The sequence below is a fragment of the Brachycentrus maculatus genome, unplaced genomic scaffold (genome assembly GCF_059751285.1).
Source record: "Brachycentrus maculatus isolate JH-2025_06_01 unplaced genomic scaffold, ASM5975128v1 h1tg000469l, whole genome shotgun sequence".
In the NCBI taxonomy this organism is placed as follows: Eukaryota; Metazoa; Arthropoda; class Insecta; order Trichoptera; family Brachycentridae; genus Brachycentrus; species Brachycentrus maculatus.
This window is the reverse complement of record NW_028281216.1, coordinates 628,578-654,434: the sequence shown is the minus strand read 5'-3', so window position 1 is coordinate 654,434 and position 25,857 is coordinate 628,578. Positions and strand designations below refer to the sequence as shown.

The 25,857-nt window shown below is 31.9% G+C and overlaps 2 protein-coding genes across 9 annotated transcripts; one reads left to right on the top strand and one right to left on the bottom strand.

Annotated features, from left to right (window-relative positions):
* Window positions 1–676: 676 nt before the first annotated feature.
* PIP4K (phosphatidylinositol 5-phosphate 4-kinase) lies at window positions 677–20,498 on the top strand. 8 transcript variants are annotated; one of them, XM_088271897.1, is made up of 11 exons: window positions 677–992; window positions 8,845–8,942; window positions 9,721–9,831; window positions 9,943–10,134; window positions 11,020–11,164; window positions 11,934–12,064; window positions 12,561–12,729; window positions 13,667–13,833; window positions 15,877–15,989; window positions 16,160–16,230; window positions 16,792–20,498. In XM_088271897.1, exons 1-11 carry the CDS (start codon window positions 864–866, stop codon window positions 16,915–16,917), a joined length of 1,452 nt encoding a protein of 483 aa, XP_088128023.1. In that variant the 5' UTR covers window positions 677–863; the 3' UTR covers window positions 16,918–20,498. The 8 variants fall into 8 exon arrangements, with proteins under 8 accessions (XP_088128023.1, XP_088128022.1, XP_088128021.1 ...); XM_088271896.1 differs by having other exon boundaries at window positions 15,865–15,989; XM_088271895.1 differs by having other exon boundaries at window positions 13,667–13,845.
* A 733-nt stretch (window positions 20,499–21,231) lies between these two features.
* On the bottom strand, window positions 21,232–24,625 carry Prosbeta3 (proteasome subunit beta type-3). Its single transcript, XM_088271850.1, has 5 exons — window positions 24,538–24,625; window positions 24,182–24,387; window positions 23,862–24,030; window positions 22,753–22,881; window positions 21,232–21,440 (listed from the first exon to the last, which is right to left on the bottom strand). Exons 1-5 carry the CDS (start codon window positions 24,538–24,540, stop codon window positions 21,330–21,332), a joined length of 618 nt encoding a protein of 205 aa, XP_088127976.1. The 5' UTR covers window positions 24,541–24,625; the 3' UTR covers window positions 21,232–21,329.
* Between the last annotated feature and the right edge of the window lie 1,232 nt (window positions 24,626–25,857).

The window sequence follows — 25,857 nt, the reverse complement described above, 5'->3', positions numbered from 1 at the left end:
AAAACAGAGTTACGCCTTTAGTTGAAAATTTATTAATACATACCTATCTAATAAAAAAAAAACCTGTCTGAAAAACTTTTTGATCACAAAAATTTTATAGAATTGGGTTGAGAAACTGAACTTGCATAAGAAAACAACAATACGACATAAATGTATTTACTAATTTACTTAATATCACGCTACTTTCCGCAGGTTTGGGCAGAGGCGACCACTCTGTCTTTACAAAAATTCATCGTCTCTTCGAATATTTGAAATATTCGATAATGGCAAATTTTCCTGTCATAATTTGTTTTTATTTCCATCTCCATATCGGAACAAACGTTATTATTCTAATGGTAGCCCTGAACACACATGTGACTAGAATAGTTTCTCCTCTCTGAACACAATATTCAATCATGCAAATATTTAAATATTTTTTGAAAAAGGAAAAGTTTTCTTTGAATAAATTTACCTGATATTTTTTTAAAGAATTTACCTTATTAATATAAAATATTGAGCATTTATCAACATTGATCTAAGCATTAAAGAAACTAATAGCGTTTTATAAAAATAGCCTTTAATGACCACAAAATACAATACAAATGAATTGAAAATTGTATGCACACATATTATTGTGTAGAGTTATTATATAGTCACTAATCATACTTGTTTTTCCTTCTACGCCCGAACGTTTCTTGTTGTCAAAAAACGAAGTACTTTTGCCGGACGGGTGAATCGCAATAGATTTTTTCCATTCTCCGCAGTTGTAACGCGTAATTGTTGTTGTGGTATTGTTTATGTTAAAAATGTCTTAATTTCTATTACGGAAGTAAACGTTATAGATACGCCATTAATCGAAAAGTTGTAGTTTAAACAAATTCAAAATGTCGGTCCCATCCAGTGGTTTAAGTAAATTGAAAAAGAAGCACTTTCGTGTTAAACATCAGAAGGTGAAGCTTTTCCGAGCAAATGAGCCCCTTCTATCTGTTTTCATGTGGGGTGTCAATCATACGGTGAGTTTCTTTCGAATTGATCAGCACCCTTAAAATGTTTAAAATAGATTTTCTATACTCAATTTAGGAATTACTAGCTTTTAATGTTGCTGCAATTAATTATTTGCAGAAAATAACGTCTTTTTAACAAAATAATGGCTTCCATGTTCGTTCGATAAGTTAAAATAACTTTCAGCATTCCAATGATGTCAATTTTAATTACGTATTACGTTTCTGTCCATTTAATTTCTTACACACCTTAAATTTGACTAGACTTTTCTAAAAACAATATCCGCGATTGATTTTTTTGTAACGTATTTACCTTACTTTCCTAAATAAACGTTTTCACTGGTATGTATCCAGTACAATCATTTAATGTATTGTTCTGGACTGGTTAGTAAGACTGATCACCTTCCCCGTATTTAATTGATTATTTAAATTATAACGGATTAACTCAAATTTAAACCGTACTGCACAAATCAATAATATATTAATTCAAAAAATTATTCCGCACTTTGTATCCGCTGTAATAAAAGACAACACAAGACAGTTGACAGTCATTAAATTTGTTAGTATACCTGTCAACTGTATCTGGTATTGGATTAATAGTCGATTTATAATTTTGATTATAAATCGATAAAGACATAGAAAGATTGATAAAGACACAGAAAGGAGAGTGAATGCTGGAAACAAAGTGAATGGTGCACTGAAATCAGTTATAGCAAATAAAAACCTATCAGCGGAAGCTAAACTGGCAGTGCACAACGAAGTCCTGGTTCCAACTCTAATGTATGGAAGTGAAACATGGAGTTGGCAAAAGAAGGATGAAAGTAGACTGAATGCAGTCGAAATGCGATCTCTCAGAAGAATGTGTGACAAAACGATGTATGCTATATGTTGGAATAGTGAAATAAGGAAGGGATGCAAAGCTGAGATAAGCATTATCGATAAAATTAAGAAAGATGTGTTGAGATGGTTTGGACATGTAGAACGAATGAGGGAGGAAAGAATGGTAAAACAAATTTATGAGGCGAATGTAATGAGCAGAGGAAGACAGAAAAACATGGCGTGATCAGGTATGCCAAATACTTGAAAGTGGTCAGGTTAGGAGCCGTAACAGTCGGCGGGTATGTATGAGGAGATGCATGAACGTGGAAGAGGCGAAGAATGTTTGCAAGGACAGAGTGGTGTGGCGTTCTATTCTCTATGCCTACCCCTGCGGGGAAGCGGCGTGATGGTTAGTTAGTTAGTTCTAATTTTGATTAATTATCAGTCTATACATATTGTAATGATGGCACCCGTGACCTACCCTCCCTGATAATTTATATTCCCTTGTCTGTGGTAGGTTATTTCACGGTGCCCAACACAACTCTTCATACGGCTCCATTATTCATTATGCTAAAATGCAATATTTTTTAAATGAGCTCTAAGCACCTCCACAAGTGACCCAAGTAGTCTACGGAACTTTTTATCGGGTTTCACTGGTGACCCAATCTGAATGTACCAAGTCAAATATATAATGACTAGTATTTTTGTTACATTACTCTCTAGTCACAAAGCAAAGAACTAATGAACAAAAAAAAAACAAATCTTTTTTTGCGTTTCGTTTAACTTAAATACATGTAAGTATTTAATTCAAATTGAAATGCCATATTTAGATCTTTAACACATTGTTTGCAGGAAACTCTTAAAAGCGTCTTTTACATACTGATAGTTGAGAGCAGGAGACGCTAATAAGCATTCTATTTGCTTACTTTTGGTAGGACGTAAGAGACACCAAAAAACATTGTACAGATCGGAATTGGGTCTGCGGTTACTTGTGATTAGTAAACGACTCTAATTTGAAGGTCGGGTTGATGAAAAAAACGCCTGACAACAATGTATCAACATGTATTTATGTGGATTAAAACTGATTCTTTGTATCTTTATTATTTTTTCTACCTTTTTAATTTCTCAATTCCTTCACCGGATATAACCACAGTTTATGAAAAATAATATGTCGCTCACTCCTTTCAACAACGTTAAATATCAAAAAACTTGATTTTTCAGGAGATCATTTTTAAAGTTTAAAAATATAATACAATGTTTTAAAAATAAATGTAAAGCCACTTATTGAACCTTTTACTGTGCAACAAATCTTTTTAGGTAAAACCTGAAGGTTTTTTCTCCATTTGAAAAATATTTAGTTTATTTAAAAAAATAATTGAACAATACCTTTTCTTCAAAATGAAAAAACAACACTTTCTGCCCTGCAGCGGGTAAATATTAAGTAAAAAATATGCCGCTTTTGCTGGGATATAGTACATTTTCAGGGCATTCCGAAAACATGCATAACTGAAAATTGATAATTTTTTTATTTATGACGTTGAAAGGAGTGAGCGATATCCTAGACTATGAGATGAGTGTAGAAATTTGAAAATATATAGAATACAGTGTCTCAAATATCAATTATGGTCATCCCAGGTTCCTTTTTGGTAACTTTAAGTATTAATATAGTGGTTGTGGTCTTCGTTAGTGTCGCGGACTCTTAAGTCAGAGTTTCTGGGTTCGAACCCACTCTACCACAATTTGATACCTATTTCTAATAATGAGCCGCTTTGGCTCTCAGAAATAGTATGAAATTGAAATATTGGTATAAATAATAAAAACACAAATATTTATCTTTTTTTTTGTAAATTACTTATTTTTAAATTCATAATTTTATTTAGATCAGGTGAAAATAAACTCTTCTTACATTTCTTTTCTTTCCGTGATAAGATTGCTTTTTTGCATTGCATGAATGTGAAATTATATATTATAATATATTAATTAATATAATATATTATAATTATATCAGTAAATATATATATTTATAGAATGATAAGATATAACTATTTATCTTTATTGACATAGGTGAACAGGATCAGTATACACATGCACATTTATTCACTACTCTTGATGTTAAAATGAAATGAATAATATAATTGATTAATTAGAAAAATATTAAGATTTTTTATCTAACACCACTAGTTCTCCAATTTATCTTCCGGAGCAGAAGATGTAAATTTCAGTTAAATAGATAACCTCAGCAGTGCCTTGAATGGGCACTATTTTTGGCAGTTGCATTAACACTTTAATGGGAAATGCTTAAAAGCATCTTTTACTTACTGTTGGTAGAGAGTGAGAAATGCTTATAAGCATTATATTTGCTTACTTTTGGTAGAACGTGAACAATGCCAAAAAACATTTTACGGATCGGAATTTGGTTTTTAGTTACTTGTGATTAGCATACTAAGGGTCTGAGTATAATTATTGTCGGGGTTGGTGAAAAAAGCACCCGACAACAATGTGTTAACTGAAAAATAACCTATGTCTCTTTCTTTGTTAGGTTTTTTATCTGAAATATTCATGCCTTAATAATCATTGAATGTGTATTTACATTTTTTTTAAAGAAATTTTATGTTCAAAGATTTTGCATAATATATTTACTATACTATGGATGGTAAATTCACAGTCTAATGGTTCACAACCGCCTTTGTAGTGTACTATTGGTCAGCTCATTTGGCTACCATGCCGAAGGTCCCGGGTTCGATTCCCAGGGGAGTCAAGTTGTCTTTCACTCTAATATTTATTTCATATTACCTTGGACTGATACCTGAAGCGTAGCGCTGTTCACTTTTCCTTCATGTATTTGATAATCAAGATAATATACGTTGTAGTAGACTATGCACCATTGGATACGAAAAGGATGAAAAAACCTGTTTCTTTTTGGGAGAGAACACTTCACATTCCCGCCACACAACATTATTCTTCAGAATTCCCTTTTCTGTACAAGCTGCTAGACTATAGAATGAACTACCTCTCTCCCAGAAAGATGCATATAATCTTCCGGAATCGCAGGAAACTTACTACCTGTCCATAGAATCAATAACCGTCCTCCAAAATACTTATTTCATTCCTCTTTCTCGTGACTTCTTCGGCATTACCCATCTCTATTAGGTTGTTCTGAGTCTTGTAGCAATAACCCCACCAATATAATAAATTTTTGTACAATAAATGAATTAAATTCAATTTGTTTATTTCATGCTTAACATTAGATTAATTTTAGCATTAGGGAATCAATTTTATTATATATCGCTCACTCCTTTCAACAACATCATATATCAAAAATCGACATTTTTCAGTGGTGCATGTTTTTGGAATGCCCTGAAAATGTACTATATCCCAGTAAAAGCGCCGTATTTTCAACTTAATATTTACCTGCTACAGGGCAGAAAGTGTTGTTTTTGCATTTTGCAGAAAAGGTATTGTTTAATTATTTTTTTAAGTATACTAAATATTTTTCAAATGGAGAAGAAACATTCAGGTTTTACCTAAAAAGATCTGTTGCACAGTAAAAAGTTCAATAAGTGGGTTGATATTTATTTTTAAAACATTGTATTATATTTTTAAACTTTAATTAAAACCTGAAAAATCAAGTTTTTTGATATATGACGCTGTTGAAAGGAGTGAGCGATATCAGTTTGATTGTTCAATATATCATTCCTCTCTGGGAATTGTGACATACCATAAGATGTATGATAAGAATTCACTTATCCTCAAAAATTGTTAACATTTTAATATGTGATATTGAACAAACGTTAAATATTAGGGTGGAAAAAATCACTTGTATTTATGTTGACCCTCTAGTAAGTTGAATGCAGAACAACATGCGTAATAGCTAGACTACACTATAGAGTTAGACAAAGTAATTATATTTAAAAAATGTAAATGCTCTTTGTTTACTTTTATTTAAAATACTGGTCAATATATATTTTAAGGCTGGGTTCTTTTTTTTTACAATATCATGTTTCTTGAGTTAGTGACATCACCACTAAAACAGGTACTAAATGCGAACATTGGACCAGTGCAAATTATTGAACATTAAATTTTTGTCTGAAATTCCTAATTCATTGTTGTAAATCGAGCCTGGAATGTGGAAGAGCTTGGAATGTAATGGTGACCATTTTATACAAAATTTACTCAATGTTTACATTTCTACAACAATTAAAAAATTACTTTTTTAAATTTAGAAATAAATCCTGTGGACTTATTTTGCCATTGAGAGATTAGAAGAGTTATGTAGAAAAAATATGTTACTTATGACAATTTTTTATTAAAATTGTGATAAATCTTGATGTCGTTACAAGTTAACACATAGCTAGGCAGACAATGAAAAATTATGGATTTTATGCAATTATGGCTATAAAAATTTGTTTTAAAAAATCAACTAAAATAAGAGTAGTGTGCTTATGTTTTGTTTTTTTTTTCTTTGGCCACCTCCTTGGTGTAATAGTTAGCATGTTTAACTACTGTGCTGGAGGTCCCGGGTTCGATTTGTGGTTAAAATAAATATTTGTGATTTTACACTCAAATATTCTTGACTGGTCCCTGAAGTGCAGGAGTGATCATCTTGCCTTCATGTCTTCAATGCTCAAGATAACACTGCCTCAATACGATGCAGTGTCCTATGCACCATTGGGTGCAGATAAGGGTTAGATGAAGATGTTGTGGTTATGTGCGGTTGAAAGTTTTAAATATTAATCAGTGACAGAATTTAAAGATAATCATGTAATTTGACAAGTCGGACGGTTCTCAATTTTCCTCGTTAAGTTAAACAGACTAACTGAGCGATGCATTGCATTCTATTCTAAAACAATTGTACATTTTTGCATTATTTATTGTGCTCTCAATGTATTACTAAGTCAAATCACGTTTGTCTAGGACAACTGATAAAATTACTTGCAAGCATCGTAATATAAATACAAGCTCATTAGCATTCTTTGGTACCCGATATTGGCTCCCTTCCAAAATTAGATTAAATAAATTGACATTATTCTCAAATAAATTACATACCTATATGTTGATTTAGACCTCAAGGTTATGATCTCCAAACTAATTATTGTAATCCTATTCATTATTTTTTTTCATATCATTAATGTATTCTATTTTTTTTAAATATTCTTGAATACTGTAATAAATGGATGCCATCAAATTTAGAAGCTGATTTTTTAATTTTAATTTTCCATTATTTGTCTTTTCCGTTTGGTTTGAATTTAAAACAGCTTAAAATAGTAAATAAATAAATAAAACCCTTATCCGCACCCCAATGGTGCATAGGGCACTGCTTTATATAAACGCAGTGTTATCTTGATCGTTTACACACAAAGGAAAGGTGATCAGCCCTCCGCTTTAGGTACCAGTCCAGGGTAATATTGGATAAATATTACAGTGAAAAAATCACTTATATTTATTTGACCCCCCCTGGGAATCGAACCCGGGACCTCCAGAACGGTAGCCGAGCGTGCTGACCATTACACTACGGAGGCGGACAAAAAATGAGCTTAAAATAAAGAAATGACAATTATTTTTTATAAAATTACTCTTTAATGAGTTGACCAAACTAATAAATTTGATTATTAAAAATTATAATTTGCAGTAATGTGGTGGAATTTTTCCAAACATCTTCCTTTGCATCTTCTCAAATTTAAGTAAAATATGGAATATGGTTCTTAGAACAGGAAGACCAAGGAAAGAGTGTGTTATGTTAGTTATATAAATAATATTTTTCCAAACGTTTTTATTTATTTTTATTAACATATGTTACTGTTTCTTTTGTGTTCATTTCAAACACAATTTTCATATCCCCTTACGATATTCTCAGAGGTTTTTTTATAACCGCTACTAAATATGTACATATTTACTTAGTTAATATTTACACCGACTATGTATTCGTATACATACAATATACAAGTCATAAAAGTCTTGTGACATTTTCGTAGAACGATATATTTATTTGATCAAAGTGTTCACTGGAATATTACATCTCAAATGATAAAAAAAAAAAGATTTCCAAATTTGATAATATTCTTGTCATAGCTATGAAGGGGCTCTAATATCTACAATGATTTATTTTCCTTGGAAGCATATGAAATATTTGTATACTTAGCCCGGTAGTTATGTGAATATAAGAGGATCACACTTGTTAATCAGTCATAATAAGAGATTCCAAGAAAATGACAAATATTATATATTATTTGTTTTAAATATTATTGAAACTACTCCTAATATTATTGTAGTTCCTGATTCTTCTTGGATTCCATCTTGGCTGATTGTTTCATCTACCCATAGTGACATAATGTTTTGGCACTAAACCATATGTTCTATCCATATATATTAAATACATTGTGTCGTATAAGGAATTTTATACAACACTATGTGTATTATGGTTTTGATATTTTAAAATCTGTGTTAGTTACTCTTCTTCTTCTGCTTGGTGTAGGCCTTGTGGCGTGTTTTTAAGGGGGATTAGCATCCTGCGTTGTCGATTCCCAGCTGTCAATCCATCTCATTGGTGGTCTGTCCGGGAATTGTCTCCCTTGGGGCTGGCCATATAGTGCAATGGGAGGAAGTCTGGATGGCTTCATTCTCCTCACATGCGCATATCATTGTCTACTTCGTTGCCTTCCCCACCTAACAACATCTTTGATCTCGCATATTTCCCTTATCCTGTTGTTCCTTACACAAAAGTAATAATTTTCGTTTATTAAAGAAATAACCATAAGATGATCACCAGCAAAAAATGTAAATGATTTAAATTAAGGAATAAAATTTACTACAATATTATAATTTAATTTTCGAAAAGGTAGACAAAAACACAAGAACAAATGCCCTAAATTTTACATTTACGAGTATAAGGCTTTGGCTTTATTTGACCTCTAATAGAGACACAGCATGGGGGATGGTATATCGGAAAACTAGATTTATTGATAAATATATTTATTTTTTTAAATATATAAAAACAAATGTTGCTTTATTACTCTTCGTTTTCTAACTGGGGTATTTTCTTTTTCAGATTAACGAGCTGAGTCATGTAACAATACCTGTGATGTTACTGCCAGACGATTTCAGGGCTTATTCCAAACTCAAAGTCGACAATCATCTTTTCAATAAGTATGTTCATTTTTTGTTACACTTCATCTTAAGCTAAACTTATTCCAAGCATATTAAAGCTAAAGCTCCCGTTTCACCATGAGATAATTAATAAGATGGAGATTTATTTGTGTTGAATCACTTTATTTCATATGACAAGTTTTATTATGTGTGCAAGTTTGCAGAAACCGACTTTGTTTCATTAAACGACATGGTATATAAAAAAAATTGTTGTTAACCCTTTGGACCCCTTTGGTGTGAGACTCCTGTAGCATGTATAATTGTTATTTAATCAAAAGCTAGTTTTAGCTGTAAAATAAAAGTAAATGTTGTTTAAAGGGTTAAGATAATTAGTAATAGTTGCGTAAGTAAAATTGCAGTTCATCCATGTTTTACTTCTTTGACTAATTTCATTCACTTCTTTTTTTTATTTTACTCATTGCTCACGGAGAGCACACATCTCTGCACCTTTGATAATGCACAGTTTGTGATAATTCAGTACCCAACACATTGTAATGTACTGTAATGGTTTGCGACTTCATCTGTTATTGCTATAAAAAAATAATGATTATTCAGAAAATTTGTGTTCAAAATAGTAAACAAAAGATGTTATAACTATGCGGCATTGTGTAAATATCAAATATTAATTAGGTAAAAATAAAAAAAATATCTATATATATATTTCCTACCCTATTGAATAAACAAGGTGTCCTGTAAAAATTTCAAGTTTTGTGAAGTGTTTAATCATAGGAAAAGTTTGAGGAATCCCGTTGTATTGCAATTTATTTATTTTTTACAGGGAAAATATGCCGTCTCATTTCAAAATCAAAGAATACTGTCCGCTTGTATTCCGGAATTTAAGGGAGAGATTCGGCATTGACGATCAAGATTACAAGGAATCTATGACAAGGTAACAAATAATTGACAAACATTAGTCAAAATATAATCAATTAAGAACATCGATCATTTATGTAAAAAAAATATTATAGCTAAATTATCTGATTGCACCTATGTATATCAGGTTTGCAAACCCTGCCAATTATTTGTTTCCGCGCCAACAAAAGACAGCGAGACAAATTAAGCGCACACAAACCTCTCCGGCAGTAATGGGCCTTCCGAGGAATGGGTCGAAAGAATACCACAGCCCGCATGACAACATTTTCTCCGATGCAACCTCTTTTGTCAGGCGAGGCTTGTCAATCAAACGGCTAAGGTCAGGTTAGGTGCATGTGGGTGCGTACCTGCAATTTCCCCTTGATTCTTGCAACCACCATTTAATACCTTCATTGGGACGTGGTGAATCATAAAAAAAATATAGATAATATTTTATACTTATCTTTATGCATACGCAAAATCTCCATGACACAATAATGACTTCACCTAATTCATGTATTTTTTTTACAAACTATTTGTATGATGTTATTTTTTTACATTGTGCTCTATCTAATAATCATGTACATACGAGTGTTCGGGTGGAAACATTTTGAATCTATGCATGTGGTGGCCACATGTTAATTTTGTTTCTACTCTATACTCACAAAAAAAACTGTTTATTTGACTCACAGCAAATATGACAACCAAATTTTTACTCATGAGTGTTTGCTATATAATTTAAGAACCGCTTAATATTCCTAGTGTGAGACATTTTGGCTCTCAGTTTTTTTTTTTTATTCCAATGTCTGCTATCCCACAATTAATTATGAATGTTCTTCCGAATAAGATGTACTGTTTTATAACCTTCATGTCTATTTATTAATTCTCACATTACTTATTAACACACACATGTACACCTGCTTACTATTAGCACACAGTAATAATTTACTTTCCTTTTACAATATCAGTTTTATTTTATCTGTAAAGCAGCATTGTTAAAGAATCAGCAAAACCTGTAAAACTTGTTTTTTTTTATTCTTATTTATTTTTATAGAAATGTATCTTAAAATGGGTAATAACTCATTCTTACAATAGAAGGGATATATTTTACGCTTGAGATTATTTGAACAAAAAATCTAATGTAATTATAAGTTTTTCTTCTCTGAGAAGCTGTACATCTCTAATTCAAATACAATAGTTTTCAATTTCTTTTTTATTCTTCAAGATCTCAACCTATTCCTGAGGATTCCACAGGCTCTGGAAAATCCGGAGCAAAATTCTACCAAAGTTATGACCGTCTTTTCATCATCAAAACCCTGACTTCTGAGGAAGTGGAACGTATGCATTCATTCTTGAAGCATTATCATCCCGTAAGTACATGTGTATTGAAGCATTTTATTTTTTAATTACCTAACGTCCAAGTGACTCTGAAATCTAGCTACGGCTTATGCAATACCGTTTATCATGTCCCTACTCAGGCTTCAACTTTATAAGTTTCATACCCTATGCCTACTCGTGAGTGGATTTACTCTTTATGTTTAAAGTTACTATAATTTCATGTAATTCATGAGAAAAAAACACTCGCTGTGTATTGAAGCATTTACATTCTTCTCAATATATTGCGGCCCTATTATAGCACTCCGGTAGTGTAATGATTAGCATACTTAGCTACCATGTTGGAGGCCCTGGGTTCCATTCATGTTCCAAAACATGTTTTTATACTGGAAATTTTCTCTCAGAACTCTTTTTGTTTTTGTTATAATGTATTTTTTTATCCCAAACCATTTTTATATTATTGTCTAATTTAATTTTTGTACATTATTTGTGACGATGAAGAAGATATGGAAGTCTGGTCATTTACAGGGCTTACGACCGTCATAGGCTCGTTTAAGCGATCACTTTACACACATGCAACATTCACCAATTCTACTTATGATTGACAACCACATCCCTCAAATTCTTGAAACTTCCAGATATATTGTTAAAAATCGTAACACAGTATGTGCGAGTTCACTAGAGACATCCATGGTTGGATGAGGAAAGCCTTTATTAAGCAGAGACTCCTTCATTTTTATACGAGGTCCGAATCCTGGAATATATTATAAAAAAATATTAATTTATTATATTTTTTCATTCCAGTATATTGTTGAGAGACACGGCAAAACTCTTCTCCCACAATATCTGGGATTATACAGGATAACGGTCGATAACATCGAACATTATTTGGTTGCTATGAGGAACGTGTTCTCCAACCACCTGACTATTCACAGGTATGTGTTTAATACACCAGCTTCTTATCTTATTTTATCCTCAATTTTTTTTTAACACTGATATTTATGATATTTATATAGTCCGCCTCCGTAGTGTAATGGTCGGCACGCTCGGCTACCGTACTGGAGGTCCCAGGTTCGATTCCCAGGGGGGGGGGGCGGTCAAGTAACTATAAGTGATTTTTTCACTAAAATATGTATTCAATATTACACTGGACAGTACTTGAAGTGGAGGGCTGACCACCTTTTCTTCATGTGATAATGATCGAGACAACACTGTGTTTATATGATGCAGTGCCCTATACACCATCGGGTGCGGATAAGGGTTTGATGAAAAATTAAATGATATTTATTCCTATGTTTATGGAGTGTCTTTATAATAATCCAATACACCTTGTGTTACTAAACTTTGGTACAAAACCTTAAAATTGTATTACAGAGAATGTCTACCCTAACTCTAGATGCCCTTTTTGTATCCTTATGATATTTATTTCAGGAAATTTGACTTGAAAGGGTCCACTGTTGACCGTGAAGCATCAGAAAAAGAATTGGAGAAAGACCTTCCAACGCTGAAAGATAATGATTTTATCAAGCAGGGGGTCAAAGTGGACATGGGAGAGTCTGCTAAGGAGAAACTTCTGGAGACCTTGTCCGCTGATGTCGATGTAAGATAAAATCATTTAAATTTTACGATGATAAAATTATGGAAAAGGTAGATGAAATGCGATCCCTCAGACGAATGTGTGGCAAAACGATGTTTGATAGATGTTCGAATGATGAAATAAGGAAAGAATGTAAGGCTGAGATAAGCATTATCGATAAAATTAAGAAAGGTGTGTTGAGATGGTTTGGACATGTGGAGCGTATGAGTGAAGAAAGAACGGTTAAACAAATTTATGATGCGAATGTAGTTGGAAAAAGAAGCAGAGGAAGACCGAGGAAAACTTGGCACAATCAGGTATGTCAAATACTTGAAAGCGGCCGGGTCAGGAGTCGTAATAATCGTCGGTTATGTATGAGGAGATGCATGAATGTAGAAGAGGCAAAGAATGCTTGCAAAGACAGAGTGGTGTGGCGTTCGATTCTCTCTGCCTACCCCTGCGGAGAAGCGGCGTGATGGTTAGTTAGTTCGTTAGATGATTTCGTATATTTGGGAAGTATACTTTCTAGGGATTGAAAGATTGATAATGATTTTTAGAGTGAATGGTGAACTGAAATCAGGTAAAGCATATAAAGCATATAAATAACGAATGTATAAAAGGCGAAGAATGTTTACAGACAGAAATAGAGTGGTGTGGCTTTCAATTCTCTCTGCCTACACCTAAAAAGTGGCGTAATGGTTAGTTAGTTATTTTTTTTACATAATAATATTAGATTATTTAAAAAGCGCCATTTTCTCCAAATACTACTTCAATACTTTTATATTACTCATTTCTTTTGTGTTTCATCCACTGAGTTGAAAATTCTGTCTTTGAGTCAATACTAACATTACTATCATGGCAATGCACCGATGGATCCAAATCCAGTTGCACAAAGATATGATTTTTCTTGGTTGACTAGTTGAATTTGCCTCAAGTAATGAATGAACCTTGCTGATTACAGTTTCTCACCAAATTACACCTGATGGATTATTCCCTGCTGCTGGGCATCCACGATTGTGCCCGTGCCGAAGTCGAGAACCTCAACCGAATCGCTCAGGGTGAATCCGCCGACTCGGACAATAATGGGCTGGACAGCGGAGACGACTCGGAGGGGGGACTCGATAACAGGCATGCTGATAGGTAACCTAACATGCAGTACGGTCTTTTCGCAAAGTGGGAACAATGTTTAAAATGTACCCAACACAGGACTGATCACCTTGCCTTCATATAATTAATAATCAAGTTGACACTGTTTCGATTTGATCCAGCCCCTATGTATCATCCAGGGGTTTTTAAAAAATAATATATATTAGTTGCATTAGAAAATTCTCCTTGCCTATTATGTACAAGGCTTTATTGCATATTTAGTTTAATTGTCTTAAAAATTTTAGTAAATGTGTATAGTTAATAATAATGAATAAGGTTGATCCCTAAAAACAATACAATAAATACAATCAATTCATCTTATATCAATCAAGATTTGTCACATAGCTCATTTGTCTTATTCCTCTTGTCATATTTTCTAAATAAGACACCACTAAATCTGATAGATCTTTATGTCCCATTGCTTCATAAATTTTTCTCAACTGCATACCTCATTGCGCATTCTGTTTCCAATTTAATCTACCTTTTTCAAAAATTGGACATACTCACACTAAATGTATCATCCAGGTACAGATAGGGGACAAAGAAACAATTATTTTTTTTTTTTTGGAATTATATAAAGTAACCTGTGTAGTGGTACCAACATACCTTTACCTCTTAAAAAATAGGCTAATATCTACTCTTTTTAATTCTATAAAAGACCCTATTGTATGTGTTATAAAGAATTTTTACAATTTTAGTTATTTTTCTGTTTTAATGGGTTGGTCTATTGTAGTTATATGCTGGTTGATCTCTATATCATGTTTCAACACCTACTTTATAATGTGTACTTTAGTGAATCATTTGAATAATAGGTATGTGTTCATATTCCATGCAATATCAAACTGGTGTTTCTATAGATCCAGATATTTCCCTTTTTTTTCGATTGTGGTCCACTAAAAACATTGCGAATAGCCTATTTTGCCCCATAGATATAAAACAAATTTCAAAGTGCATTTACTGTATCATGCAGATCTTGGTAATGAGCCGTATGCATGTACATACTTTTAGACAACCGCTTATTGTGATGTCAGAATGTTGACCACCTTCCGGAATGGACCCAAACAGGAGTAAATTTCATCTGTACTGGCTTTCCCGCATGCCCATTTCCAAATATATATGTGTATATATGCAAATTGTCTAAGAAACGCTAGTTTTATTTAATTATATTAATATGTAAATTGTCTAAGAAACACTAGTTTTATTTATGAACACAACCATAGAGAAAGTATTTAAATGTTTTATATACATACTGACAAAAGTAAATTGTCTAAGAAACACTAGTTTTATTTATAAACACAACCATAGACATAGTATTTAAATGTTTTATATACATACTGACAAAAGTAAATTGTCTAAGAAACACTAGTTTTATTTATGAATACAACCATAGAGATAGTATATAAATGTTTTATATACATACTGACAAAAGTGTATACATTTTTGACATCTCAACATAGATGAAAAAGAATATGGAAGTCTGGACATTTACAGAGCTTAAGGGTTAAGTGATTACTTAACCAAGCCTACAAAGGTCGTAAGCCCTGTAAATGCCCACACTTCTATATTCTTATTCATCTATTTTGAGTTATCAAAAATAACTCTTAAGCTTAGATAATCTTGATTTGTGGACAAGATTTGGACACACTCAAAATGTTTCAAAAAGAAGTATTTACACATTCTTATATTGTTTACAATTAGAGAATTTGCAAACTTGTTTCAATTATATATTCAACTATATCAGACATTTCTAAATAGCTTAACACAGACAGGAATCCAACTCCCCACCCAAGTATCCACCCTTGTTTCTGAACGTAATTCTAGAATTGCGGTCATAATTTGAAAAATGATAAAGTTAAACGCATTTAAACTATGAATTTTTTTATTGATTGTTATTATTATTTTCTTTTATTATTTTGTTTGTAAATAAAAAGAAACTGGCAGAAACATCATTTCACATGGTGAATGCTAAAACAAAAATTAAATAAAAAAAATGTAGATGTTAACATGGTGCAGAATATTTTTCAGGGGAGGCTGGAATACCCCCCCGGACAGCCCCCGCGGCCTGATGAGGGAGTCGTCACTGCAGTATGATGGGATCATTCCCGAGATGGACATTTACGCAATACCCAGCCAAGAAGGTACTTAACACTTTGTTACATTTATAAAACAACTGAAGATATTGAACATCAAAAGTTAATGATCCTAATTCCGTGTACATGTTGGTTGCCTGTTACAATTTTGTATCTGTATTATACTATGAATTTTTTTAGTATTCATTTATATTATGTGCTGTTTTTTATGTTCACAGGGGCTGTGAGGAAAGAAATCTATTTTGTAGCGATCATTGATGTATTGACACATTATGGCGTGAAAAAACAGGTAAAAAATTGAGTACATACAGCAGGACCCCTATAATCCGAACGCCGAAAATTTACTCTCTGTTCGGACTAGTGGAGCGTTCGGATCACAGTACAGAGAATCAGTAGGGTATTTTTATCAAATAAAACATCAAAATCTAAAAATCAAAACATAGAAATCAAATATTTTAGTTGGTTGAGATTTATTCAATGACAAGTAAAATACTTTGTCTTGCAATATATGTAAAAGCATTTTCTCATCTTCGCATCTTCAGGAATATCCACTTAGTCAGCCCATTTTAGGCATGTTCAAGGCAGACACTGCGCTTGAATGGGAAATACTTGCTACCGCTTCAGCGTCAAACATTTCTTCACTTTTGCCATCACATTATTGTGTTACTTGACTTATTATTTCATCATCATTTCCATTTTTAAGAAGCACGGGAAGGATGGGTGGGCGTTTGGATTTCTAAGTTTTTTTAGATTAGCTAGGGTTCAGGTTATAGAGGTCCTGCTATGTTTATTTTCTTTATTCCGTATATTACAAATGTACTGTAAATGTAAAATTGTTTTGTATTCACAGGCCGCCAAAGCAGCAAAAACTGTGAAGTATGGAAGCAATGTCGACGGCATATCCACTTGTGATCCTGATCAATATGGTAAAAGGTTTATAGAATTTATGACAAAAGCTATCGAGAGTGTTAATTAATTACTGTCATTTCGTACACCCGCTGTTCTGACAATGTAACTCCATTTAAAGCTGAACAATTAACATTAGCACGTCTTTATATATTACGCCTCTTTGAATATTATTATAAATATATAAATGTTATTAACTCAATCCTGAAAAAACTATTTTGTAACTGTAAATGAATCAAAATATTATATGAATAGACCTCTCAGTAAATCAGAGAATTGACAAATAATATGGTAAATCAGAGAATTGACAAATAATAATGTTCGCGTCATTAATGGCTGTTGAAACGATCAGTTTTTGATCAGACAGAAAGTAACATTAGTGGCAAATATTCTGTGATTTATTTCTATACGATCTTTTAATAACTCGGGCTGTTGTCATATTTCACGCCTGGATGTAGTTTTTACTTGTACATGTGATTATTATTGTATACTAAATATTTCTGCACACATTGGAAATCTCTCCACTTCTTCCAATAACTTTATTGTATCGAATATAAAAGTTTGGGAAAATTTATCTCTGATTTTCTACTCAGATTTTTGTAAAATTTTTTGATTTCATTATCTATTAATCCTTTCTAAAGATTCAATCACATAAACTGATAAATACACGAAGCAAAAGTACATTCTGTTAATGTATAACATAATAATACCATATTCTTTTCAAATGTCTTATATGAGAATATAAAAAACCACTTCAAAATTCAGGCCAATATGTCAGAAATGTATTATTTAGTATTTTTGTATTACTCAATCTGAGTTCATAGGTTTTAAGATAACTTATAAGAATCATAATTATAAGTTTTTTTTAAATATTTTGTTAGCTTTCCTATATTTTTATCTAATACTTAGTCATAAAATTTCTTTTTCATCACATTTTATGAATGTTAAATGGCATTTTAAAAATGTGTTGAGAGAAACAAGAATTAATTACGTCATAAATATTTAAATTTTACGGGGAATGCATAAAATTCTCAGGTAGAGAACACTAATCAAGCAGAATCTCAAAATTCAACTTGTATCTGGTTTTCTAAATCAAAAGCCAAGTTTTCGCTCCTTTAACATAATTTTAAAATATGTACAATTTATAAATGTGTATAGTTTTTTAGGTGATTAATTGCTTATTGTTGGAGTCATATCTAAATTTTAATCAACACAGATACAAACAACAAAAGATGTTAGTTGCTTGCCCAATGATATTTTTGGGCATTAAATTTTTTGAAAGATAGCATTAAGAGCTTGAGTTAATGCATCGAATAATATTGTTGGAAGTACCTAAATGAATGAAATTTAAAATGTTGCTATCATAAAAGAAGGGTAAATTGTTCTCGTTTCCTCTCATTCTTGATTGGTCAATGTTTAGCATAAAAATTAGAAAATGTAAAAAAAAAATGTTACGTATTAATAATGAACTTTATAGTTCGGGTGACTCAAGAAGGCCAGTTGTAAGCTGTAAAGAATGACACAAAAGTAAATTTAAAAAAATCTTTGATTCATAATTAACTTTATTACTCTATCTTTGTTAAGCAACTTGAGTTTGTCATCTATTTCAAAACTTTAAAAGTTAAAAATATAAACTGTAGATTTTTTATTGTGTTAAAAATAAACGACATGTTTATTGTAAAATAGTTGATCCCAAACTTCATTGAATCTTTCATTAACATAATTTAAGGATTATATAGTGTGTAATTTTATAAAATAACCATATTATGTTAGGCATTATTAATTTGCTATTCCTCTAGTCTTTTGTACTGTGAATTTGTAATTTTTAAATGTTGATCCGTCGGTGTCAAGTTTTCGGATCACGAGCCTAAATTTTTTCAATTCACAATACGTTTTTCATATTGGCAAGATGATATTTTAGTAATGTATATTGTGTATTTAATGTTTTGTCAAAAACTATGGAACATCAAAGCGATTTCAATGTCGCTTGCAGTTTGTAAAACACTGAACTGTTTTAAAATCTCATCCCAAATTCGTCATAATATGACGAATTTGGGATGAGATTTTAAAACATATTATGTCATGCGTCATATGGAAAATTTCTAGATTTAATAAAATAAAACTTTACACATTCTAATAATTAATTGATAAATAATAAATATAATAAAAACATGTAATGTACATTATCTTATGTTATAAAGGTCTTAAACCGCATTACCTGAAATTGCGCAGGCCGTGTTTAAAAAGTGAGACTTGTTTTGACGTAAAAATAAAAGACCTACCGTATACTGTGTATGATTAAACAGGATTAATGAATAGATCGGAACTTTCGTAGACAACATTTATGGGCGAGAAAGACACTAAACATAAAATAAAACCTTTTGGTTTATTTAATGGAATCTTAATAAATATTAAAATATTGCGGGCTCACTTTTTATATTGATTTGTGCAATTGTGTGTACCGGTACATATACTACCATAATCATTATTTGATCTCCATAGATCAAAACATTATACATTAAAACCTCTATATTCTTTTACCTATTCCTCTGATTATATATTTGACACATTGACGATTTGATATTGAATGTGTCGAAAATACCAATGTTCAATGGTATTTTTTTATTTGTTACATTCATCGTCCGACACTGTGTGGCTGAAACATTGGATGAAATTCCATCCATTTGGGGTGTAGTAAAAAGAAAATGATTATTGAAGCAAAACTCAGAATAAGGTGAAATGGCACCTTCATGCGCAGATGTGCGCGTGCTGATACACGAAAAGATTACAGCATAAAAAGATTAACTGTGGAATCGTATTGGCATTTTGAAAAAACCTTATTAGACAAGGGTTATATAACACAAAATATAAAAAACTACATGTTTTCTCACGTAGAACTAAAAAAAAAACCTGGCTTCAAAACATATGACTGGAGTTAAGAGTCAGAAGTACCAGATTTCAGCGGTATTTGACAAATATAAAAGTTGTACCCTTATAGATCTTTGTCATCTAACCAATATTTGTATTCTGTTGTGAAATGATATACCGAATAAAGGTGGTATAATTTTTACCACTTAACGACACGTACTAATGTTTATCGCCAAATATTTGTACTTTAAATAAATAGTTGTACGAAACAATGAGATATTATATAATGAATTACAGTTGCCTTTCTCCTTGTTTGTAAATAGAAGTGCCATTGTTTTGGCCAGATTGTCTCCTTGATGTTTGCCAATTACTATATACATATATTGTTTTCATTAAACTTGCTAGTTAGATATTAGTGAAAGTCAGTGTTCTGTGTATGGACTTGGAATGATGGGATTTGTTAACTACTGTGTCGTACCAGCTTACTTTGCTTGGAGTCGAAACAATATAATATTGTATGAACTGTGCCATTCTGAAGGACTGGAATCTAAACACTTTTCTTTACACCTCTTTCCTTCAATAATCTTTACTGAAAACCTTGCCTTCTCATCAAATCTGCAATACATTATAAACTTTGTCAATTTGCCAAAAAATAACTGGAACCCAGATGTTCAGAATGGTATAATATAAAAGAATAAACATTAAATGTTATTATCATAAGAAAAATATTCCATATAAGGTAGGCGGGCTTCAGCCAAATACAAATAAATCTTTGAAATCCAATATTTTTGTTTAATATTTTTAAAACCTTTATATTGCTGTGTAATTATAACAATTAGGTTATTCTCTTAACCCATTATTTGCAGGAAACGCTCAAAAGCGTCTTTACGTTACTTTACTTACTGTTGGTAGAGAGCGGGTGACGCTTATAAGCATTCCATTTGCTTACTTTTTGTAGAGCATGAGACGCCAAAAAACATTGTACAGATTGGAATGGGGTTTGCGGTTACTTGTGATTACATAGTATACTGAGGGTCGGGTGGCATCTGAGCATAATTAGTGTCGGTGTTGATGAAAAAACCGCCAGATAACAATGTGTTAAGAAAGCCTTTTTGGGAAATTGAAAAATAAGATTGTGTGATTTGATAAATCAGTATTTGTACTTTTTAATATTAAAAAAACATCCTTTCACTGGGTGACTCCCAAATGAAAAATATGCAAAAAAAGAAAAACTAAATTGTTGTGCGTTATATTTAACACACATAGACGATAAATTTTTATTTTTATTGGGAAACTCAAAAGATGGATTTCTAAGTTAAAGGTAACTTTGAAATCCATGTTTTTTGAGTGGGATAATAGCTAAAACTAGGTTTGTGATTATTATCCCATATAATTGTTATTTTTTAAAGCAGATTACTAAAAAATGTTATTTACCAAAACAATACTTTGACGGGAAAGGTTATTCATTCGATTTAAAATATTATAGTTTTATTGTGTATTAGGGATAGTAAAAAGCTTTATAATTAGAAAAATCTTTATTAAAATACCAGCAAGACAATGAATACGAAATAATTTCTCGATAAAGTGTAAAATTAATACATAATAATTCCTAAATTAATCCATTCTTGTTTTGAGAGATTTTGTTGTTATCTTATCCTTTTCAATCACATGGACCACTGCTCCCCAACCAGAAATCGCATCGCGGTCAAACGCATTCACCAAAGCCTAAAACAAAATTAAGACAAAAACTTTCAATGTACTAGTTAATATGGACACAAATCGCTACCTGTGTATGAGTATGTACATACTATCAAATCTCTATATCCTATCTTTGTCAGTAGAGAAGAGATACTTAATTTTATAAGATGTGTCATCCTTCATCACCCTTCTGATCTTTATCTGCACCTTAATAGTGCATAGGGTGCGATATAAAATTGATCATTAATCTCACAAAGGCAAGACAATCAGTCCTACACTTCAAATATCTTAGCTCCCAAGTGGTATACAGGATACTGCATCGGAATGGCTAGGCGTTGACCTCATTATTTAATATATGAAGGTAGGGTAATCAAAAGTACTCAGGTAGGTAATAGGTGATGGTGGATCAGTCTTGTGCCCTAGATTCTTGGAGTGGAATATATTTATAATGGGGTACAAATGATGTAAGTGAAGGATTTTACTATATACAAGAAGAAAATAGCAGCAGTGGCTAGGTCACCCGGGGAAGCATACCTGTATTTGTACAAACTTTAGTTACTTTTGTACATGCATATAAAAGGTTGAATAACAATATTTGACTATGTAAGTATATGACTTTAAATTATATTATCAAATTCTAGAGCACGAGTGGCCAACCCGCGACGCCCTTACGTGCGGCCCGCGGCCATGTATGAAGAATATATTTTTAAACCAGTGATATATTTGTGATACACGGTTTGATGTATCAACAAAATTTATGCCCTCAAGTATTCATGAGTCAAGTCATGCATGTTGTTATAAAAATAAACAATATCCGTTCGCACGCTCTTAAGCATTGCCAATTTAACGCAATCTCAAAAAATCTCGAAAACCAGTGTGCAACTTCAACTATTGAAATAGATTTAGAAAAATTAAGTAAGCGAAGAGAAACTCAACTCTCAAACTGAGTGGTCATTTATAAATTGGTTTTTATTAAAATAAAAATTTTATTAATTAGGATTTATGTGTCCTAATTAATAATATTGATTGTTAAAAATTTTCAAAATGTTTATTACTATACCAATACATTTTTTCTTGGTTCATTGTATGTTTTCTACTCACTTCTGGTCGTCGTAATGTTTACTTTCTTCACATTTACCATGATTCTGATTACCTCCGCATTCAAATTATTTATAATATGTACTTACAAAAAATCAATAAGTATGAAATTCGTTGTTATAAAAAAATTATAATGTCTGTATACAGCCCTTGGGAAAATTTTAAGTCATCGATGTGGCCCGGGATGCTATTTGGATTGGCCAGGCCTGTTTTAGAGCAACGACTAGAAATCATTTTATACCTGTGAAATTGTCTCAAAAAGATCATCTGGTGAAAGGTTTGGTTCCCAGAGTGCTTCACACATTCCATACAACTGTTCTGAGCAGGTTCCAGCTACAACAAAATCTTCAGGTTCGTTGGGACATCCAATCTAGAAAAAAAATTGCTTTAATGATTCACTATTTTATTTTATGCCGCCACTATGTCTGCTTCCATTGAAAAGTCACAAAAAGCAAAGGTTGTCTAATTGCCTCTCAAAGAGAAAATAAAAGCTACTAACACCGTTTGAAATATAATGAGTATCTCTTCACCCTTACAAGGCTATAAATTTTAAATACATTTTAATGCAATAATTGTATCAATATTTTTACTTCCCAGTTTTTGTAGTATTACAATAGCTAAATTTTTGTTTTTGTTTTTCTCACAATCAAAAGTTTTTTGTTGATGGCGCATTAGAACCTCATTAAAACTAGTAAGAATAATTCCCCTTACAAAGCTATAAATTTTAAATACATTTTAATGCAATAATTGTATAAATATGTTTATTTCCCAGTTTTTGTAGTATTGGAATAGCTAAATGTTTGATTTTTGTTTTTGTTTTTCTCACAATCAAAAGTTTTTGTTGATGGTGCATTAGAACCTCAATAATTGAAACTAATGAGGATAGTTCAGATAATCGTCAAATCCCGATAATCTAAATAAAGAAAAATGTATAAACATGTATTTTTTTACTGATACATGCATACATACAATATCATTTGAATTTAATAAATAAATTTAATTTTTTTATTTGTAGCTAAAATAAGCATTCCTTTTAGAAGCCATCAAATTACTAAGACATAAGTTTCCTCGAGTTACATTCATTCTATATTTCAAACTACTGGCGACATCTATGCAATGAAATGTAGCTTTAGGAGCGATATTTTCTTTCTACATTCTGGATATGTCTAAAACTTAGTCATATCCAAGTGTCAAATTCTAACAGGTTAATACATCTGTACGGAAAGTTTGAGCGGTCAGACATAATATTGTGTCCTACTCCTTGACAGGTTGAGAGATCTTTCGTTGTTTTATAATGAAACACCTCGCTTGGGGTAAATATTGATACAATTTAATTTTTCAAGTGCTTACCAGATCCATATTACACACGTACGGCTCAAAAGTTACTGGGTCCAGTCCAGCAATAACAGGTTCCACAAAGTATGGTCCAAATCTCTTCTCATACAGGAGGTTGGATACCATAGAGCAGAATGTTTTGGGCGTCATACGTCTGTTCTCCTTCAACTCGTAAAGATTCAATCTGTGGAGCATTAAAAAACTGCACATTAATTTTCTGATCGAATTTAAAAAATATGGTAACATTTTAGATGTATTTTTTTAGATAGTAAAATACATGGTGTGATGCTTTTCGGTATTTTTAAGCCTTCACATAATTATAAGTAAATTTTTACCTAAATCTTAGCCGTTGGTAGACAGTTTGGGTATCTGTTGCCAAGCCGGGAAGACCAATGAATAAGTGAGAGCCCATTTCAAATACTTTTTGGAAATCTAAAGCTACCGTTTGAGCTTGAATACCATATCGTTTGTCGCAGGCTATAGCGACACAGTCTTTTCCCTTCATCGCCACAATAGCACCACCATTGTATGCCAAAATCGACTGAAAAGAAGAAGCATTTGATGATGTTAAATTAATAGGGGAAATCAAATGTCCAAGTAATAAACTTCTTAAAAATTTCATAAATATATTGTTTCTCTTTCATTCAAATGACAAACTCGATTAAATAATTAAATATTATTTATCACTTACCATTTTTAGCTTGGTAAAGTGTTATTATTATAATAAAAACTGCCGACAAGAAACACGAGAAATGCCGATCACTACAAAACCAAAAACTGACATATCATTGAATGATACCATAGAAAATATAGGTTTGTCTATGATTTTTTTCCATGTAATATTTATGCATTACACGTAGGTACTGATTTATATTTTCTTATAGATATCTATTGATGTTTTTTAATACATACGGGGACATAACTATGTAACTCACCATCACATCGGTTCACGTAGGGTAGGCAGAGAGAATAGAATGCCACACAACTATGTTATTGCAAACATTATTCGCCTCTTCCACATTCATGCATACCCGACGATAATTTCGACTATTGACTCGGCCGCTTTTAAGTATTTGACATACCTCATTGTGTCAAGTTTTCCTAGGTCTTCCTCTGCTTCTTTTTCCAACTACATTTGCCTCATAAATTTATTTGACTGTTCTTTCCTCACTCATACGTTCCACATGTCTAAATCATCTCAACATACCTTTCTTAATTTTATCGATAATGCTTATCTCAGCCTTGCATTCTTTCCTTATTTCACCATTCGAACATCTTTTAAACATTGTTTTGCCGCACATTCGTCTGAGGGATTGCATTTAATCTGAGCTTTTTATATTTAGTCGTGGAAATTCAGAAAATCGAACAATCTGCAACTATGCCAGCATAATTTTTTTTTTTCTGTTTAGTATACTTTTTGTCATCCTCTATAAATATTTATTTTATACTAATAATAAATAAATAAATCCATAACAAAAATGATGTATTCGTTTATACTCAAATCGCAAAACTGGTGTCGCATGATCAATTTCTGCCAATTGCAAAAATAAATAATTTCAGAGATTTGTCCGAGTACTGTATTATTCATACTTTAATCCTAAGAGAACTACTGAAAAGCATATGGCTAGTGCGATATTTGCTTTAAAATACAATTTTAACTATCAAACATGTGTTTTAACTATGTATTTACTTTAAATCTGAAAACTTGTACTTACTCAAGTGAGGATTTCTAAAGTAGCTAGACCTTGTCCTTAGCTAAAGGAATAATACCAGGTAAAATAATTTTTTCAAAGGCAACAAAAAAATCACTGACTACTCAGGTTTTTCATTTGGGTTTTCAGCATTCGAAAAAATTTCATCAAGGGGGGGATTTTACCTGAATTTTTTAAATCTGTTTTTGGAATTTTTTTGGACTCAATCAAACTATGCCAGCAATGGAGGGGAGATAGTTACTTGAATTTAGTGGAAGACCCCCTAGGCATGAGGCCGTGTGGCCATACCTGTAGCACAC

Coding starts and splice junctions, on each gene's coding strand:
- PIP4K (XM_088271894.1), top strand. CDS start 864: ATGTCGGTCCCATCCAGTGGTTTAAGTAAATTGAAAAAGAAGCACTTT. Junction 993..8,844: donor TGTGGGGTGTCAATCATACG/GTGAGTTTCTTT, acceptor TTTCTTTTTCAG/ATTAACGAGCTGAGTCATGT. Junction 15,990..16,159: donor CGCAATACCCAGCCAAGAAG/GTACTTAACACT, acceptor TTATGTTCACAG/GGGCTGTGAGGAAAGAAATC.
- Prosbeta3 (XM_088271850.1), bottom strand. Junction 22,882..23,861: donor ACGTGTGTAATATGGATCTG/GTAAGCACTTGA, acceptor TTTTTTTTCTAG/ATTGGATGTCCCAACGAACC. Junction 21,441..22,752: donor TTTTTGAGACAATTTCACAG/GTATAAAATGAT, acceptor ATTTTGTTTTAG/GCTTTGGTGAATGCGTTTGA.